Below are 20,362 nucleotides of genomic sequence, written 5' to 3' on the forward strand. Positions count from 1 at the left end.
TCAAATGAGAAGAGGCATTTAAAGTTGAATGTTCACAGAGTGTATTAAATCTCAAATAAAACGTATTTTGAAACGTCTAATGAAGAAAACGACGCAATATTACTGTATATTTCGAAATTGTTTAGTATATATCTAGTTAATAGGTTTCCTTTTATGATTCAAGTAAGACTTGTCTACTATAGTATATATATGAAGAAGCACCTGGTTCACCTTTTAACTCAGTTGTATATTAGTTGCGATTCATGTGTGTTTTAGGAGAAACTTTTTCAAGGTTGGTTTGTTTTCCTGGGGTTTTCGTGTTTGTGTTTTTGTGTCTGGTGCTTGTTAAGAGTATTTTGGACGTTTCGTCCCCGAGGGTATCATCAGCCCAGTAGTCAGCACTTCGGTGTTGACATGAATATCAATTATGTGGTCATTTTTATAAATTAACTGTTTATTAAACTTTGAATTTTTCGAAAAACTAAGGATTTTCTTATCCCAGGAATAGATTACCTTAGCCGTATTTGGCACAACTTTTTGGAATTTTGGATCCTCAATATTCTTCAACTTCGTACTTGTTTGGCTTTATAAATATTTTGATATGAGCGTCACTGATGAGTCTTATGTAGACGAAACGCGCGTCTGGCGTACTAAATTATAATCCTGGTACCTTTGATAACTATTGGACATTTACGGTTTACCAACATGTTGAAAGCTGATGTCACAGACATTCAACAAATTTTTCTCTTGAAAAAAAATTCTATTCATTGAAGTATATCTATGATCACAAAACTTGCACAATTTTTTTAAACTCTTTCAAAGGATCACTAATCATAATTAAATTATAATCACTGTGGAGTTATTTATTTTCCCAAATATCATCATTATTATGATTGGTTGTATGGTTAAAAATATATCATTGAAATGTAAAACACGCCATGATTGCAGATTTTCAAAAACTATTTTGACCTTTACCTCTCATCCAATGAACTAAAAATCATAAGTGAATATCGGCAAATCAAAGATTTGTAAAATTCTGATCTGTAGACCAAAAGATATTGGTCGGAAATGAGAAATGTTAAATTACCAAATTTAACTCTATTTCAACGGCAATGCGACTCTTATCATTGACTCACATATGCTCCGAAAGATAGCATCAGGAAATCAATTTTAGTCACCAATTGCTGCTATGAGCTTGGTTTTGTTTTAGCTCAGTTACCGCATAATATAAAGCTGTCCTTTTCATCCCATAGTTCCTCATTATACAGAGTTTAGAAAAATTTTGAACATATAACAAACAGCTAGCGTTCGAAATATATACAGCGTCTCAGTTTCAGTCTATTGATAGCTGACCTTCACTCTGGTCTATCAAAAGTCATATTGATCTTTGTGAACCAGTGCATGCAATGTATGCCTCAAACGATATTGTCCAAATACCGTATTGTTTTAGTTCAGACGACAGTTCAAAAATCGTACATGAATTATCTGCAAAGCAATTTTGTCAAATAAATAAAGTCATGTAACTACAAAGAGAAACAAAAAATACAATTTAAGAACAGTGAATGATTGGAAGCAAATAAAATTAATAATTTTCATTTTGTTTTGTTTTGTTTGATAGAAATTCAATGTATGACATCTTTGATATTCGATGATAACTGTTCATCTATCATTATATGTTATTTACTCCGAGATTATCATATGTTCCAAATGTTCAATTCAAAATGAAGATGAATCGGGATAAGCAAAACGTATTGAAATGTCAAACAAAACAACGTAGTTATTCGTGACAATTTCAATTTGAACTGATCGTCATCTATTGAAATATATCTTTTATGTTTTAGCGAGCGTGCCATTCTTTGGTGTGTTTTGCTAAGATTGATTCTTTTGAAAATTCTTTTTGATCAAAGCGTCTGTTTTCTTATTAGCAACTGTTCTGTCTCAAAGTAGTATCGGCTTTATAGAAGAATAAACATAACGACATCATTGGAATGCGGTTGATGGTATTTTTGACAGCTGATCTTATTGTGTGTACAGATTATTCATTTGTTTGAGTGCACGTAAGTTATGATTTTTTTTTATAAAAGTTTTTGTCGGACAAGTTGGACAAATTCTTGTTTAAATAGAGGATCTTAAGAACCGACTAAGCATTTTTAACCAGATACATCAAAGATGTGTGGCCTGCAGTTTTAGGGGAGAAGATTTTTGCTAAAATTTAACAGACGACAACGAACGATAATGACAGACGACAACGAACGATAATGACAGACGACAACGAACGATAATGACAGACGACGGGTGCAAAGCGATGAGAAAAGTTAATACCAAGGGAGCTAAGCATATGGATAAAGTTAACACTCTACATATATATTCTTGGACATTGTTATACAGTTCGACCATTTTTCTCATATTTATTGATAACCACTGAGTATAAGTCCTTACACAATGTTTTCTTTGTTACTTCCCTATATGTTTGTTATTCTGACATTCCCATCATAATCATGTAGGAAAATGCTTTTATTAAGCATGTTCTATTGAACTTTTTGTAATCCCCCTGATAAAGACGCCGGGAATCGGTGTGTTCTTTATCTGTTGATATCGATTATTATGAAAGGTCAATGAGATATCATATTGGTCATTGCATATCCTTATATTCATATTAATAAAAATGGCATCATAAGAATTATAATCGCAACTCAAAATAGAACTAGCTATAACAAAGTAAATGTAAGACCATGTTAGATTTGTCGGCATCATTTTCATAAAACAAACGTACTAATACCTAGTTGAAATTATTGTTGTTTTTTCAAATCAATGGAAGTAAACTGTACAATGAGTCTCTTTTTTTTCTGCACCAGATGCAGATTTCGATAGATAATGTCTCCTCAGTGCGCCTATCCATCTTCGGTTCGCTATTTTCTTTGTTTGAATTATTCCTGTTATATAAATAAGGAAAGGTAGAACACCATTGCCAATGCGAGTTGAGTTCGGAAATAATAATAAGAGAATGAAAACTACTATGGGGTACTGTATGGCCTCCAACAACGGACACACCACATTCCGCTTAGTAAGATATAAACAGTCGCGACAGGACAAAAAATACATTAGGTTTGCCATTTATACTGTATATGTTTGATGAATTTGTAAGTATTTTTTTAAATTCAAGAAAAACTATATTTAGAATTATCTTGTCAGGGTAACTAATATCAGTGTCAAGAGCTATAGGTGTATATAAGAGGATGATGTTCTGTGAAATAAGTAGCTTTCCAGATGTGATTTTCTAATGAAGCATTTAAAAATAATTAATTTGCAGACAAAACGTGATTTCGATCAATTGAGTGTAAATAACTCAATACTAAGTACATAACTAGGTGACATATGAAGTTTTACCATGTTCAATTATAATCATTGATTTAAGAACAAGCCAAAGACGACATCAACTTTATCAATCAAAGACAGAAAACGCCACGGACTAAAACATGTTTTAAGATAAGCAGATATAGGAAGATGTGGTGTAAATGCCAATGAGACAACTCTCCATCCAAATAACAATTTAAAAATTAAACCATTATAGGTTAAAGTACGGCCTTCAACACGGAGCCTTGGCTCACACCGAAAAACAAGCTATAAAGGGCCGTTCGTTCTTCACTCTTCTCTTTCCACATGTTTCAAACGTCAAGCTATGAAGCACATACAAATAGAAAACCTCAATGCAAGAATATTTCTGTTAGATGGAAATCGTGTTAAAAAAAATTTTACTTGCTGATCATTTACTATTTAAAGATTCGGTCTACGTATAATTTATTTTCATGATCTTAAAAGAGGGACGAAAGATACAAGAGGAAGAGTCAAACTCATAGATAGTAAAACAATTTTTTTACTTGCTGATCATTTACTATTTAAGGATTCGGCCTACGTATAATTTATTTTCAAGATCTAAAAAGAGGGACGAAAGATACCAGAGGAAGAGTCAAACTCATAGATAGTAAAACAAAATGTTTACTTGCTGATCATTTGCTATTTAAAGATTCGGTCTACGTATAATTTATTTTCAAGATCTTAAAAGAGGGATGAAAGATTCCAGAGGGAGAGTCAAACTCAAAAGATAGTAAATAAACATACAACTCAAAAGCTTAAAATTAAAAGACAAACAGACAAATGATAGTACAGAGGAGAAAACATAGAAATATAAAGACTAAGCAACACGAAAATAACACGAAAGTTTTTTCAGACCAAAACAAGACAATACAAATCGGTAGAGAAATTTAGCGCGCAATTTTACACCAGTACTGAAAACCTTCTATCCTTTACGGGAAGACTTTACATACACAAATTCAGTTGTATAAGAAAAACAAAATTGGTATGTTTTATGTATTAAGCCCTAGTTTTGGCCCAAGAAAATGAAATGTTTGATAACTATTTCAAATTGGCACATAACATTTAGAAATGCATAGAATCAAGAAATATAATGAAAAACATTAAGATTTTTATCTGATGACGTCACAATTACGTCATAATATGGACTGTTTTCACAAAAACGATGAAAAATACAGAATTTATGCAGTTTTCTGACTTTATTTCCGTTGTGGAAACATCCTGCGCAGCCGAGAAACAACAAAATAATTTAACAAAAGCTTTATTATAACTATTGGCATAATCTCACCAAATATAAAGTTGTTTCTTGGGTGCGCACATACTTTTTCAGTCTATAATATACTTCATATTTGATGAAAAAAACAAGGAAAATCATGAAATTTAACAAAATATGCAAATAACGTTATGATTTGTTGCCATGGTAACTTGTTCGATGTCAAATTTGTTTTGTTTTTCTTAGTACCTTATACCTTAGACATGTTTTCAGTAATTTAAGAATATGTATGATAACTTTAAAATATGCAGTTATTTTTGGGCCAAATAAGGGCCTTATTGCCCCTACTCCTTTGATGTATGCCCTTTTGTGCTTCTTCGTTACATTTGTTGTTTTTACAGTGATATTAAGATGATAACACATTATTGACTGATGTACCCCTATTTTTGACATCTTTGAGTATGTTTGTTTTGTTCATTCATCGTTGACAATGTAATGGAATATGATTCGACTGTCATAAAAGTGAGAGGTTTAGCTAGCTATAAAACCATGTTCAATCCACCATTTTCTACATTAGAAAATGCCTGTACCAAGTCAGGAATATGACAGTTATTATCCATTCGTTTGATGTGTTTGGACTTTTGATTTTTGATTTTCCTTTTTGAATTTTCCTCGGAGTTTAGTATTTTTGTGTTTTTACTTTTAGTGGAGTGCAATGACTCCTAAAAGTGATGATTTTTGCCAAATTTGACTTGTTTTTAAATCTATTCTAGCCCTTTTTGCTGCTTAACGTTTCTGTATAGCAAAAATTTTTGTGGTGCCAGACAATGACATTTATTTTGATATCTAATGGAAATCTGCCATTTATGACAGATTTCTTCGTCATATGACTTATATGTAAATAAACATTATATAACTTTAATAAGTTAAGCGATATTTACAATTTCAGGAGTACAATCAATTAATAATTTGGAAATAGAACTGTAAATGAAAATCTACAGAACATAAATAACGGCTTGGAATATAATGTTTTCTATAAATTGTGTTTTCATTAAAACGGATACATGACAAATGTATGACATTGTCGTAAATATTTTCCTTTTTGATGATATAATAAAATATGAATTCAACGTTATCATTTTCCAGTAGAAATTTATCTCGATATGTTGCTTTATAACAATCGTATTGTCATGACGGGGTCTTGGTGTCGAAATTTGTACCTTTTCACACATCATATAAGTTTTTAGCCTTTCCTAACAGTACTGATATGTACGAGGATAGAAATGTACCAAAAAAACGTGGGTAAATTCTTAGTGGTGTAGTATTCAAATGAAACCGTTCACAAAAGAGAACAAAGTGACCCATGCATTTTTTTCAATCGTTAAAATTGACACTTTCACAAGATGGTGGCGATTTAACTTTTGGCGGTTTCCGATCTTTATGACATTTTTGATACACATGAGGCGATTTCGAATATGTGTATATTTGATTTATAAAATTATTTATGATATAAAAGAGAAAAAACCTGGATAGTTATCCTGTTTTGTCTCTCTCTCATGAAATTAACCGTAAAATAAATTGAAGCAACAGCTATTTATTAAAATTTATATTGAAGGAAGGATTTATAAAAAAAAATCCGCATCAGACAATGTTAATACATTTTTATAGAGCTGTGCATGTATTATTGGTTTGATTTTTTAAAAAGATGGGCCTAAACAATTACATAATTTGACAATCTTAAAACATCGCTCGTAATTGTATATTTGAATATGTTTCTTGAAGAAATGGTATTTTTATGAATTGAAAAATAAGATCACAACAGTAAATTAAAGATTATACAACAACAGCGAAAACAAAACTTCTGATGTTATATAATTTATCAAGTCAGAAATGTGACAGTCAACTTTAAATTGTTCCATCAGTTCGAGAGTATTCCAAGTTCGACATTCAAAGTAAAGTTCATCTGTTAATCTATTGTTACGACAAATGTACTTTTAAACACAATAAGAACGGTTACAATGTTTAGAAAAGTATTTAACAATCGATTATTTTCTATTTAGAAATTTCTCATTAATTACAGTTTTATTTTTTTTTGGTAACAAATGTATTTGAAATCATTACGAACTTTAAGGAAGGTTAGTTGGGCAAAAACTGTTACATCCCTTGATACGAAAAATTGCATCTGTCACGTATGTTTGCTTATTTAGAATATTTTCATAAAAGATTTAAAATGAAATTCAGTTTCTACATCCCCCATTTCCATTCTCAGTTTTATCTTCGTTATGATGTTTGTCTTATAGTGTTAAATAAGATTTAAAAAAATATTTTTTACAAATCATGAAACAATCTCGAAAAATTATTATCACAATTTACATATAAAGATTCTCAGTAAATATACTCACCATAGATACAAGGATTAGCATTGCGCGTTCGTCTTTATAAAACTTATAAGTGACGCTCGAATAATAAAAATCAAAACGATAAATTAAGTACGAAGTTGAAGAGCATAAAGAACCAAAATTCGAAAGTAAACTATTCTATGTTCTTCATTTCTTATATGTTCGTCTGTATAAAGTGTGACGTATCATCTTTCCTTAGCCTAGGAAACTTTTAGTCATTTGTTACGATAATCTTACAGTTGTCATTTCATTAACTTGATTAAGCAATATTGTATTTCGGTTTGTTTTATTTCTAACATTTAAATTAATTGCAATTTATCATGTGACTGTCCATTTCATTAAATTGTTGCAAATTGAAACTGAGAATATTTGCTTTTCACAAGTAGCAATAAATTAAATAATAACATTTTCTCCAATTAACAATGACAAGAAACAGTATTAGACTTGATATTGAATAAGCAATTTACAATCTGTATATCTTTTATCAAATTTTGTCATATTCCAATACTACAAATGTTAAAAAGTTAATGACGTTATGTTTCTGGACTAATAATGATGTATATTTAGAAAAGATAAATGAGATATGGGATAGGATCCTTCTCAATTAAGGAAAATATCAAGATCATCTTAAAAAAGACAGAAAAGATACGAGAATACATTAGCGTTAAATAGTCCAAACTAATTACAATTCATTCAGTTTGTGTACGTGTCCAGTACCTCTCAACAAGTTCGTGATGGCTTCTTTCAAATATGATCTATTCATACATAACTGTTAATCGTTAGTAAGTCACTGGTTCTCATGTTATGTGAGGGCTAGCGCCTTCAAACATGTTTAACCTCGCCACATTCTGTGTGCGACTTCCCCAAGTCAGGAGCCTGTAGTTTAGTATTTGTCACTGGGACGTGTCTGTCATATTTGTTGTTGGTAAATTATTTTGTTATAAAGTGTGCCGTTAAACCACTGTAATGTGTTAAACAAAGAAACACGAACAAATTGATACGTGTTCATTGATGATTCTTTTTGCCCCTTCTTAAATTCAATTATAGCGTATTAGATATGCAATAATTTCTATGTATATGTAGTGTTTACTGCAATTTGACTAAAGTTGATCAAAGATACTTCCGGTCCTTAAGTCAGTAACAGTTATGTCCAAACTATTTGATATGAATTTTTTATCCATAAAGAATTCTCAAAATTCATAATAAATGGCGAACATTGCGACATGCATTTGTTTGAATAAAACTATTTGCAGAAACCTCCTGTTAAATGTCCTTGAATCCTAAATCAACATTTAAATGATATCAGCCATTACCGACAATTTGCTTAGCACTAAAACGTGTCGAGATGAATATCAAATCATTAACAGCAACTATTATAACAAGACAAAATAACTATGGCATAAGTGCCTTTTCAGTTGCATAATTCATGGGAGAAAAAAATTTGTCAAAAATATTTTGCAATAGAAAAACAGACCTCTCTAGAATTCATTTAGATATCGACAATAGTTTTGCTTTTGTCAAACTTGGACGCTCTAGTTTAAAACCACCCGACAGTAAATTTTGCATTAGAGAATCATCCGTTCGAATTTTGGATATGTATAATAAGAAAGGTTTACTCTGAAAAGGAAGTGTTTCATCCAACGCTTTCAGCAAGGCTTTGAGCGTTCCTGGTGAAGGTAAATCTAGAAAAGCGCTTTAGACGCAAGAAATAACTAAACGTGTTGTTTTCAATTTTTTAATCAATCACGAGGATTTTAAAAAGTCCAATATTTTTATGAAGCATCTCTGAAGTATATAGTTATCAAAGGTACCAGGATTATAATTTAATATGCCATACTCGCGTTTCGTCTACATAAGACACATCAGTGACGCTCAAATCAAAATAGTTATAAAGCCAAACAAGTACAAAGCTTAGGTAATCTATTCCTGGGATAAGAAAATCCTTAGTTTTTTTAATAATTCAAAGTTGTGTAAACAGGAAATTTATAAAAATGACCATACAATTGATATTCATGTCAACACCGAAGTGCTGACTCCTGGGGTGGTGATACCCTCGGGGACGACACGTCCACCAGCAGTGGCATCGACCCAGTGGTGTAAATAGTTATCAAAGGTACTAGGATTATAATTTAATACGCCAGACGCGCGTTTCGTCTACATAAGACTCATCAGTGACGCTCAGATCAAAATAGGTATATAGCCAAACAAGTACAGAGTGGAAGAGCATTCAGGACCCAAAAAAAATCCAAAATGTTGTGCCAAATACGGCTAAGGTAATCTATTCCTGGGATAAGAAAATCCTTAGTTTTTTTTTAAATTTTAAGTTTTGTAAACAGGAAATTTATAAAATGACAAAAATATAAGTAAGATACAAATCAAGAAAAGAATATCACTGTGACAACTAATGGTTCGAATAAAGAAAAAAGTAAAATCACAAAAATACTGAACTCAGAGGAAAATCAATACGGAAAGTCCATAATCACATGGCAAAATCAAATAACAAAACGCATCAAAAACGAATAGACAAGAACTGTCATATTCCTGACTTGGTACAGGCATTTTCAAATGTAGAAAATGGTGGATTAAACCTGGTTCTATAGCGCTAACCCTCTCTTTTTAATAACAGTCACGTCAAATTCCGTTATATTTACATGATGCGTTAAATAAACAGTCACAATTAATAAAATAGTCAAAATATGGGTACATCAGTCATCATCGCATACAAAATAGTAAACGAATGAATAAAACTATTAAAACACAGACAGTCGATTAGAGTATGGAACGATAATCATCTGCACTTCTCAAATTAGATATATTAAAAACTGTCAGTCTTTGGATTATTGTTAAATAAGCAACCACGTACGTTGGATTTATGAATTTGACTGTCCCTTTGGTATCTTTCGTCCCTCTTTTAGGAATGGAGCTGTTAAATATTAGGTCTTGTATTTGGAAATTCTTATGCCCAGTTTCAATTAATCAATGTTATCAAATGCAAAACAAACAAAAAACGTATTTAAAACTACGAGTTACAACCCCCACACTACTGCAAAGTCAAGAACATACTTAAAATTAAGTATCAGAGTTAATGTAAAAACGAGTAAAAATAAGATCGACCTTTTCAAAACATTTCAGACGGATTATTTTTAAATGCGGAAGGCTTACTTTTTTCCTAAAAACGACTCTGGATTCAACGTTCGTAAATCAGTCGAACTCTTCTTTGTATTTTAATACCCAAACAGCTAGACAATCGCTTAACTGAAAACAGAGTCGATGTCCAGAAAACATTCCATTTTGTCAGTGTGTACTTAACACTTTATGCCAAGTAAACCTGTACTTGATTTGCGGTCATAAGTGGGATACAAAAATGTGCATGAAGATCGCCATTTTGTTTAAATCAGGGTGTGGATGTATTTTTTTAAGAGCAATAAAAACGAACACCTGTAATCATATTGAACGTCACAGCTGTATTACGTTATGTTGTTTTATAATAAATAATGATATGTTTGTCTTTACATAATGATGTGTTGATGTAACTCAATATGGAATAGTCTCTTTGACACATTCCCCATTTCCATTCTCAATTTTATTTAATAGTCATTGCTTAATGATATTTCGATATTTCATTATATGGTTTCGTATCGACCATTTTGATACCGAATAACTCTGAACAACAACTCGAACTTTAATTTAAACTTGAACTCAATGGATAGCGAAACTCATTCAAAGAAAATTAAACAAACGACATAGTGAAATCGGTTTAAATTAGAACAAAAAGGTCACGTGGTTTTACCTCATCAACTAAAGTAATAACCACATCAAGGAATGAAAGGACCGCATCAATTCCACATCATGTAGTGTCAAATCGTCAAATATTGAAACATCATTACGTGATGTTAAAACCATATAGATAATTAGCAAATCATCATTAGAAAATAACAAAACCACATCATGTAATGAAACAACTACATTACGTTAAGTCACATACAAATCAAGTAATGTTAAAACCAAATTGCTTAACGAAACAAACACATTGAATAATGGTGAAACCACATCGAGTAATGATAAAACTATATTAAGTAATGACAAAACTATACCAATTTAATACGAAACCATATCAAATAATATCATGATATAATTACAGTGGTATTGGAATATAAAATAAAAATGATAGAATTTGTTCATACTTTGTCAAAACGTAAAATCTATTGATATAATATGTTGAAAAATATAATAAAAATGATAGGTCACCGTGCATTTTCACAAGCTACAGGACGTGACAAAATGACACATTTTGTATGGATTATACAGGGAAAAACACCATTTTGACAATGTAATTAGAAACTAAACAAAATGATTGAATTGTAAAATACTTAAGGAAAAGATAGCTTTGAAACAATGCTTTCAGAATAAAATAGGGTCACCGTACGTATTTTCCGGCTAAAAAACAAGATAGTAAAATTCCATGTAGAATCCTTTAGAAAATGCACTGTTTTTAAGAGTTACTCCCCCTTAAAATGGCAATTTAAAAAAAAAACATTTGCAAAGATATTTAATAATGATAAGTTATATTCTTATAAATTGGTTCTTTTAAATAAACTTTCACATTTAAAATATTCATTCCTGCAAAAACTTTGCTAACTTGATAGAAAATCTGGACCTTTGGTTCTCTGTTTTTTACAATCCAAGATGGAGAAAGACACCCATTCCACCTTAAGTAATGAATATTCACCTTAAGTAATGAATATTGAGTGTTATCAAAACATCATTACGTAAAGACAAACCCATATTATGTAAAAGACAAAATATTATCAAGTAATATTAAACACCATGACGTAATATCAGAGTTCTACATAAGACAGCTTTGGCGTTCTATACAATAAGATTATTCAAATGTTTCGGGTAAAATACTTATCGTCTGTGAACAAAACGTTTCTGCCATATATCGTGGTTGTGTGGTATTTGTCCTTTCATGAACACCTCTGCACCTATAGTTATGATGTTGAGGTGTGAGTAAACTTATATTTTCCAATCTTTTGAGCTTTTCTTGAATATTGAAGCTGTTATGGTATGTGCTAACAAAAATGTTTAAAAAAATATGTATGTATGTGACTTCTATTCTATACATTAAAATGCTGTCAATTTTTTTTTATTCAAATTTAAAAAATGATATTAAATTAGTCAAATTAATTTTTGTATTTCGAAAATTCAATCCTAACAGATCATACATACATTCAAGCAAAAAATCTTAATTAGCACATACACAATGATCACCCACACAAGACACAATTTCGATCTCTGGATTTCGTATAATCATGCTTGTCAAGCGTAGATGTGAATGCATTGCAATAAACACTTTTCATAACATTTCTATTTTATCCAATATTGTTGAGATATGTTATCGTAGGTGTAAAATTTGATGAAAATATGATTTGTACTTGTCATCGTTATTGTCCATAAATTATTTAAAATCATAGTGAACTAGTTTTTCCAGACAAAAATCACATTATATTTGTATAAGGCAAGTGTAAGAGGATCATGTAGGATTTTGATATGCTGTATTTAGAATATTGCTGCCGTGTTCTTAAACAAAAGCTAGAATAATTTTCAAACCAAGTTTATTTTAAAATTATGCAAGCATTCTATTTTATGTTTACTACATGAAACAAATTGCAATATTAAGATATGTTGAAAATAACTACCTTAAACCTGTTATTTTGTAATCGATGTTGACCAAAGTGTATTTGTTTTATAGAAGTCCGATAGCATATCAAAACATAGACGGTGTCCATAATCCAAATGTTCGAGGCGTATTAAGCTATCTTCGCGTTTAAGAATCCTTGCAATCTTTTTGCTTTGAGGTACAACTTTCGAATTCTATTAAAAAAACACTTTTTTATCTGACCGTATAAAATTTCCCACCTTTCGTTGTATCTTATTTATTGTTTTGTCCTCTATTTCCATGACATATTTTCACTGGTTGTGGAACAAGAATATTACAATCAATCAGTCAATTAGCCTACGCATTAAAAAGTATAATCAATTTGAAATAAAGGGCTTTTCGGGTTAATTTTTGTGACAAATCATAAGCCGTAGTATAATGTAAATAACGACAACTATTATTTTTATATCCGAATAGATAGACGAAAGTAACATACATTTGATAAGCAACATGATGTTTGTAATCACTATTGTGGTTTCTAACAATTGTTATCAAAATGCGACAAGGTTTAAGTCTAATCTAAATATGATGGTACTTTACATAATATTTATCAAAATACTGAACAAAAACATTATTTTCATTCATAGAATTCCATAAACCAATATCATATTTGTGTCAAACAAGATAAAAAGTAATTAAGTTCAAAGGTGTCACGAGATTCAGTATTTGCGCTATTGAAAATAATAATGACTTTCTTTAACAATGCGCTAGGCTTACATCAAAGATTGTTGGATTGAAGGGCATAAACAACGCGACTTGTTGGTCCCTTCATAACTCTAAAAAGCATGACAGTTGCATTAGATGAAATTCTAGGAATTTGTTAGATATCAGTATTTCTAATTTGAATTTTATCTTAATGTTCTTTAAGTCTTTGAGTCGGATGTCGTGCCAGTTTACAAAGTAAGTAAAATAGTGCGTATCATCCCACTCAATAAACTCGTCATAGACCAGGATTAAAATTTTATTTATACGCCAGACGTGCGTTTCGTCTATAAAAGACTCATCAGTGACACTCGAATCAAAAAGTCAAATTTAGTATGAAGTTGAAGAGCATTGAGGCCAAAAAATTCCTAAAAGTTTCGCCAAATATTTCTAGGGTAATCTATGCCGGAGGTAGAAAAGCCTTAGCATTTCAAATATTTAAAGCTTTGTTAACATTTAATGTATTATTATGTCAAGTCAACACAGAAGTGCGGATTACTGGGCTGGTGATACCCTCGGGGAAATAATTTTCCTACCAGCAGTAGCATCGACCTCAAACACATTATCCCGAGCTGACCAGCCATGGTTATTCCTCCATCAAGCATGATTGATTGGCTAAAGAGCAGAACATACTAGTTTGTAAGGTCTTTTGTTTGACCAAGGCTGAAATCGAACTCCAACTCTCCCGGAACTTAAGCCGAGCACGTTATCACAGTACCAACTCATTTTGGAATCTTGTCAAAAATATTTAGAAATAAGCAATAGTAATATCTTCGGAAAGTTATTGGTACAAATTCTTTGAAAATTGGAGAACTTTTCTATTTATGCAATTTCAGGGCGTCAAACAATTGCTATCAAATCACTTCCTATAACTGACAGAAATGTTGTAAAACTTCAATGTTTTAAAATTTATATCAATGAAGATTGTCCGATTGATTGATCGGTTGCTATTTTTGCTAAACATCGGTGGCCAAATGGCAATTATTACATACATTTTCCGGGTGAGAACAAATTTTGAATTACACATTTCATTATCAATTTTGTTTAGAGGATTGACCGGCTTGAAGAACAGTAACATGATTTACAAAAGTATGTAATATAGTTATTTTTGATTTGCCAAAGGATTCCCTTGGATCCTAAAACAATTGTTGCATAGATTCATAATAACATTACAACGTCGTCATTTTGATCGGATGCTGCTGCCTTTTTTCTGATTCTCGCATAGCTGGCATTTCAAGATGTTTCCCTGAATAAAATAACGTTGACAAATGCATTTGAAAATTATAGTCAAGATGGATGACAATAAATTTTGGCAGATTCTTGGAAATATTCAGTTGTTTTAATTACTTGTTTCATTTTATGTTTCAATCTTTTGCAGTACACAAAAATGTCTTTCCTTTTGTTTCTCGTTTTAGTAGTTCAGATAATTAAACTTTTTGTGTAATGCATGAAAGGCATGGCTGTATAACATGTTAAGAGAATACCATTAATTTCAGTGGAATTAAAAGCATCTTTATTGTAATCTACTGAAAATACAATAACTATATCATTTTGTCATTGTTTATTGCTTTTGTGATTTAAGAAAGAATTTTACTAATTTAAATATATTGGTATCTAGAAAATATCAATGCTATAACTGCATATTATAAACTATAAATAACGAAAATGGTCCGATGAAAGAGTAACAGAAATACGATGATACTGATTTATAGAGATAGTCAAAATAGAGAATATACCTAGTTAGATCTAAAATACTGATACACATTTTCTGCGGAATTGTAAATTTGATCAGATTTTAACACGTACATCTGTTTGGTCTGTGTTTATTCTTTTATTGTCTTTTTTTGTTGGTATTCTGTTATACATAATCATATAATCAACTTTAAATATACAGGTTTATTTTTTATGTTGCTCTCTAGAAAATTGTTGTTATATGTACAGTGAAATTGCAGTCTCCTTGATGTAAATATCATATTTCGATTTATTATTATCGTCATTTAAAGACAGGGTATCAAGTATTCACAAAACTATATCATCTATTTCAAGTTTGTCTTTGTCCTTGTCCAAAATCAGGAACCTCATCAGTATAGATTTTGTCGCTGTTTTGCCTGACAAGCGCCATAACTAATTTGAAGTATCTGGCATAAGTATATTGGATTTATTATATAATAGAATACTATTTTTAGCATTAAAATTACCTCACTGGTAATCATACCATATATTCTTATTTTTATATGAAGGAATGGATTATGTTTGAACGCCCCTCGAGAAACAACAGAACCTAAATATAAATATAAGAAAATGTGGTATAATTGTCATTTGGGACAAAGTCTATGTAGGTTATTTGATATATAGGATATCAACTTTCGGCAATGCAAAGCTTTTGCAACTTAGTTTTTTTTTTTCTTTCAAAAATTGAATGTCCTTGTTTCTGTGTGTGTTACATTTTAATGTTGTGTTGTTGTTCTCCTTTTACATTTGATGCGTTCTTCAGTTTGAGTTTGATACCCCGATTTTGTTTTTTTTGTCCATGGATTTATGAGTTTTGAACAGCGGTATACTTCTGTTCCCTTTATCTAATAGCCTTCTTCGGTTTCCTTTCATACTTTTTTATTTTTGCAAGTACTTGTTCATATTAAAAGGTCGTACATTACCTCTAGTTTTCTATTTTGCCAAGACTTCTAACAGTATGTATTGCCAATTGATTGATTAGAGTTTATATAAAATCAATGAAGGTATGATGCTTATAACTGAGAAATAGTGTAAATAACATTTGATAGGCGAGTCTTCGACCTCTGCTTTGGCGACATTTCTCATATATTTACATTCCTGTTTGCTTCATTTTAGATATTTCAGTGGCACATTGATTAGGATAGTTCCTGAAAAAGCATTTGAAGCATTTCCTAAGGTTTCGAGAATGTAAGTATGTGAAGCCAATATACAGCTCTCACGTTGTATCAGATATTCATTTTTTTTAAAGGAAATTTATTAAATACATGTAGTATTTAATGAGAGTAAAATACCTCAAATGTTCATATAATTATCATGTCCCAATAATATGAAACATTTTTGTACCGTCTCTATTTTCGTTTAGCATTTAAAGTATTCTCTTTATCTCAACATTCTAACGTAGTATTGTTACGATAATGTCGCTTATATTTTTTACCGAAAAGAACTGAGCCTGACACTTCCTAATTTGTTATAAAATATCAAAAACAAACACTCGATAATTTAAACTAATAGTCATTTTGATATTTGCAGTGTCAAGGTTGTTTGTCTTGGTATATTTCACAAAACTTGGATAAAAAAACAGTTCTTACAAATTTTCTATCATCAAATGAAATTTAGAATGGAATCAGGCAAAGTGTCAAAGAGACAAGAAGCTGACTATAGAGAAGAAAACAGCCCAAGTTAACATATGGGTCTTCGAAACAGCAAAAATCTAACTGTCTACTAGTTAAGAGAAAAAATGAACATCCCAATAAACTCCGAAACATTGATGAACCAAAATTTAAAATAAAAAAAACTACAAGACTAACAAATGCCAGAGCTTCCTGGCTTCGGACAGGCAACAATGCGGATGTGTTTAACATTTTGAGATCTCAACCCCCCTAATACATCTAGCCAACGTAGAATGAATTAAAACTTTTTAAAGCATTTTATATTCAAGGATTTTGATACCGTTGTACTTTTATAAATTTATTTTACTATTTTCAGATTTTTTAGATATTTGGACGAGAGCCCTTGTGTGCTTGAGAAGTTAACACCTTCTTGTTTTGATGATTTAGATTTTCTAAAAGTGATGTAAGTATTATTTATACTTTAAAATTTTAATTTGAATTGTTTCATTATTTTTTATCCTCATGTAACATATAGAATTTGTAAATGCACCACTGAAGTTGTTTGTGTTGACTATAACTGCTAACGTTGTTAATTTTAGCGACAGTAAACCATTGATTCTGTATATTTAATGTTATATAGATGGCACGGTACCGCTTTTAAGTTAAAACACATACATGCCAATTCTTTTAACTTTCTTTATGTGAGAGATGTTAGTCATATTTAACTACCATGAAAATATAAAGAATATGCATAATTTTACTCCAGTTATTAATAATTCATTTAGATTTTTATTTCCCATCGGAATATTTATTCTTTTTAATAATTCCAAAGGAGAGAACATTGACATTGAAAATGGATTAAAACAGATAAGGAAATCTTAAGTTCTTAGAAGCATTTGTTCATATTCAAATTTTGATTTTACCGATAGTAAAATAGTACTCAGAGCAATAAGGTGAACATGCCTGTCTATAGTTGAGCATTTTTTTTTTTTGTCTTTTTGGTTGAAATTATTTATATCCAAATTTCTTTCTGTTTATTTCTATGCCTTTACTAAGTATTACCAAAGTGTTGACCTTAACAAAGAAATATGGTCATGCGGGCTTCTCCTATCGACAGTAACACTATTCTGAAGGGTTCATCCGTCAATCTTTGCCTTTGCGGGATGCATGAATATGCAGTCACGAATAGTCTATGCTGGAATTTTAAATTCAGTGGCTAATGACGCGTAACGCATCGCCCTTTTCATTTTGTAGCTCTTTTAGTGTGCCGTTGGTGACCGGAAAAAGAAATCAATTGTTATTAAAGTGCACTTTTTAAGACATATTTTTAAGATCCCATTGGAATATCCCTTCCCTTTGATAATGAAATATTTAAGATTGTAGATCTTGTTGTTCCCTCATCTTGTTGCATACAATGTATTTTGATTTGGATTTTTTAGCAGATAGGAAAGAAGAATAGACCGATTTTCAATATTTTGACACACTGTATAAATCAATTTGAACAAAAAGTAGAGTATTTTTATGTTTGATATCATTGATTTCCAAGTATTGATTGATTGATGGTGTTTCATGCCGCCACTACCAACACTATTGTGATATTTATCGAGGAGTCCCTTATAAAAAGACAAATCAAAACTCAAAAACATAAAACTACTGAATTGTTAAGCAATACAGTTGTTAGACTACTTAGACCACTCGGCCACCGAATCCACCTTTAAGTGAGAAGTTGGAGTCAACCCTTTGACTTGAAGTTTAAAGACGGAATAACTGTGTTTCAGTTGTAGTTTGTAGTCACACCGATTGTGACATCAATTGGTTTGATGTGCAAAACGACGATTAACACATGTGGAGCAGGAAATTTTTACCCTTCCGGAATCCCTAGGTTCATCACCAGTTATTGATGCTGTCAGTGTCGCTTAATCTGAAGATTTCTAAGTAGAGTTTTGGATAAATATCAGTAGTCTTGAGAAAATATAAGTAGTTTTGAGAAAAAATAAGTTCATTGTTTCGTCGTATTTCGTTTTTGCCAAGACTTTTAATAGTGATTCTTCGATTCATTTATTTTGGGTGTCTACCGTCTTTTATATTGCCAAAGTCGCTCTCTGGTCATTCATACTCTTTGTATTTTTGGGAAAGAGATTTTTAATAAGGTTTGTCGGTTATCGTACATAAACGTTAACACGCAACTGTAATATTTTATGTACTCGATTTTTTCCTTAAAGCTAATAAGAATTAAGGTAGGTCTAAATCACAAAAAAGCGATAAACATTTTGGTACTTTTTTTTTTCTCTAAATCAAACTATGTTTGCACTTGGTTCGAATGGATAACGATATCAAATATAATTGTTGTTGCATACCACAGAAAATGCGCTATCTTGATTTTTAATGACAATTGCAGGCGTTCATTAGAGTGATCATTAATATGTGACATTTTCAAATAAGGTTTGACATATAAATTTGTTATGAAATATCACCAAATTACAAACTTCCTAAAATAATTCGTATTTTGAAAATACGCGCATTTGTTAAAATCTAGAAATAGATTTAGTTTAATCGTGATTTATGGAATATCTGTCGTTCATAGAATAAATTTAGAGATAATGCATGACTATTATAGTTACCATGACATGTCCTTGTATCTAATGACAGATAACATGCTACTGTTCAGACGTCATATCACCAACGCTAATTTATTATCATGATGGACATTTTCTAGGGGTTTTTCGCTGCCAAACTAAGCTCAATAAATGTTCGGATCAGATCTCAATTAAACTATCAGGGAAAAGTAGGATTTCATTTTTTATAGAATTCTCTCTGATGAAAGATGTCAACTTTAGAGAATTCTGATTCAATGTATGAGTATAATGTCCTTCGCATATTCACGAACAATAATATTAGGAATATTATAGGATTTTTTAGAAAAAGTCTTCTGACATTTTATTGAAATGATTTAAAATGACGGTAGCTATGAATGCAAAAAAAAACCAGCTAATTTATGATTATCATGCATTTAGTTGATTTCAAAATTCTAAAACTGAATAATAAATTGCTTTCTATTACATATGACTGGTTTATTCTGAGGTTAATTACTTAAGTGGTAAGTCATCAAATTCAGCTCTTCAGTCAATGGACATTAAAATGTAAATTACAGATATGAGGGGAGGGTTGAGATCTCATAAACATGTTTAACCCCGTCAGATTATTGCGCCTATCCTAAGTCAGGAGCCTCTAGCCTCTAGCCTTTATAAGTCTTGTATCATTTGTAATTTGAGTTTCTTATGTACAATTTGGAGTTAAGTATGGCGTTCATTATCACTAAACTAGTATAACTAGTATAATACGTTGAACCACAAACGTCAAAGTTATTTAATCGCGTAGTGGAATTGATTAGTTATAGATTCTTATAAATTCTATATAACTTTTTTTACTATTTTAAATCTCGGTCTATTTCTGAAATTAATTCTTACATATTTTTGATTTTTCAACCCTGTATGCTAACATTGTCCATGTGAAATTTTAAAATTGTTTGTATATATACATTGAAAAACAAATATATGTGACGTATAAAGTTTTCTGATGTCAGACGAACAAATCAATGAATGTGTTTGTAGGTAGATGTTTTTGTGTTCTGTTGAAT

General features: G+C 30.9%; 1 protein-coding gene across 1 annotated transcript in view; it reads left to right on the forward strand.

Annotated features, from left to right (window-relative positions):
• Positions 1 to 20,362, forward strand: part of LOC134710895 (lutropin-choriogonadotropic hormone receptor-like) — a 68,880-nt gene that overhangs the window by 32,296 nt on the left and 16,222 nt on the right. Inside the window, exons 2-3 of the mRNA XM_063571304.1 lie at positions 16,232 to 16,303; positions 17,102 to 17,188. Coding sequence (XP_063427374.1) covers positions 16,232 to 16,303; positions 17,102 to 17,188 — 159 coding nt within the window. The remainder of the gene's footprint in view (positions 1 to 16,231; positions 16,304 to 17,101; positions 17,189 to 20,362) is intronic.

This window comes from Mytilus trossulus, chromosome 3 (assembly GCF_036588685.1).
Source record: "Mytilus trossulus isolate FHL-02 chromosome 3, PNRI_Mtr1.1.1.hap1, whole genome shotgun sequence".
NCBI classification, from domain to species: domain Eukaryota; kingdom Metazoa; phylum Mollusca; class Bivalvia; order Mytilida; family Mytilidae; genus Mytilus; species Mytilus trossulus.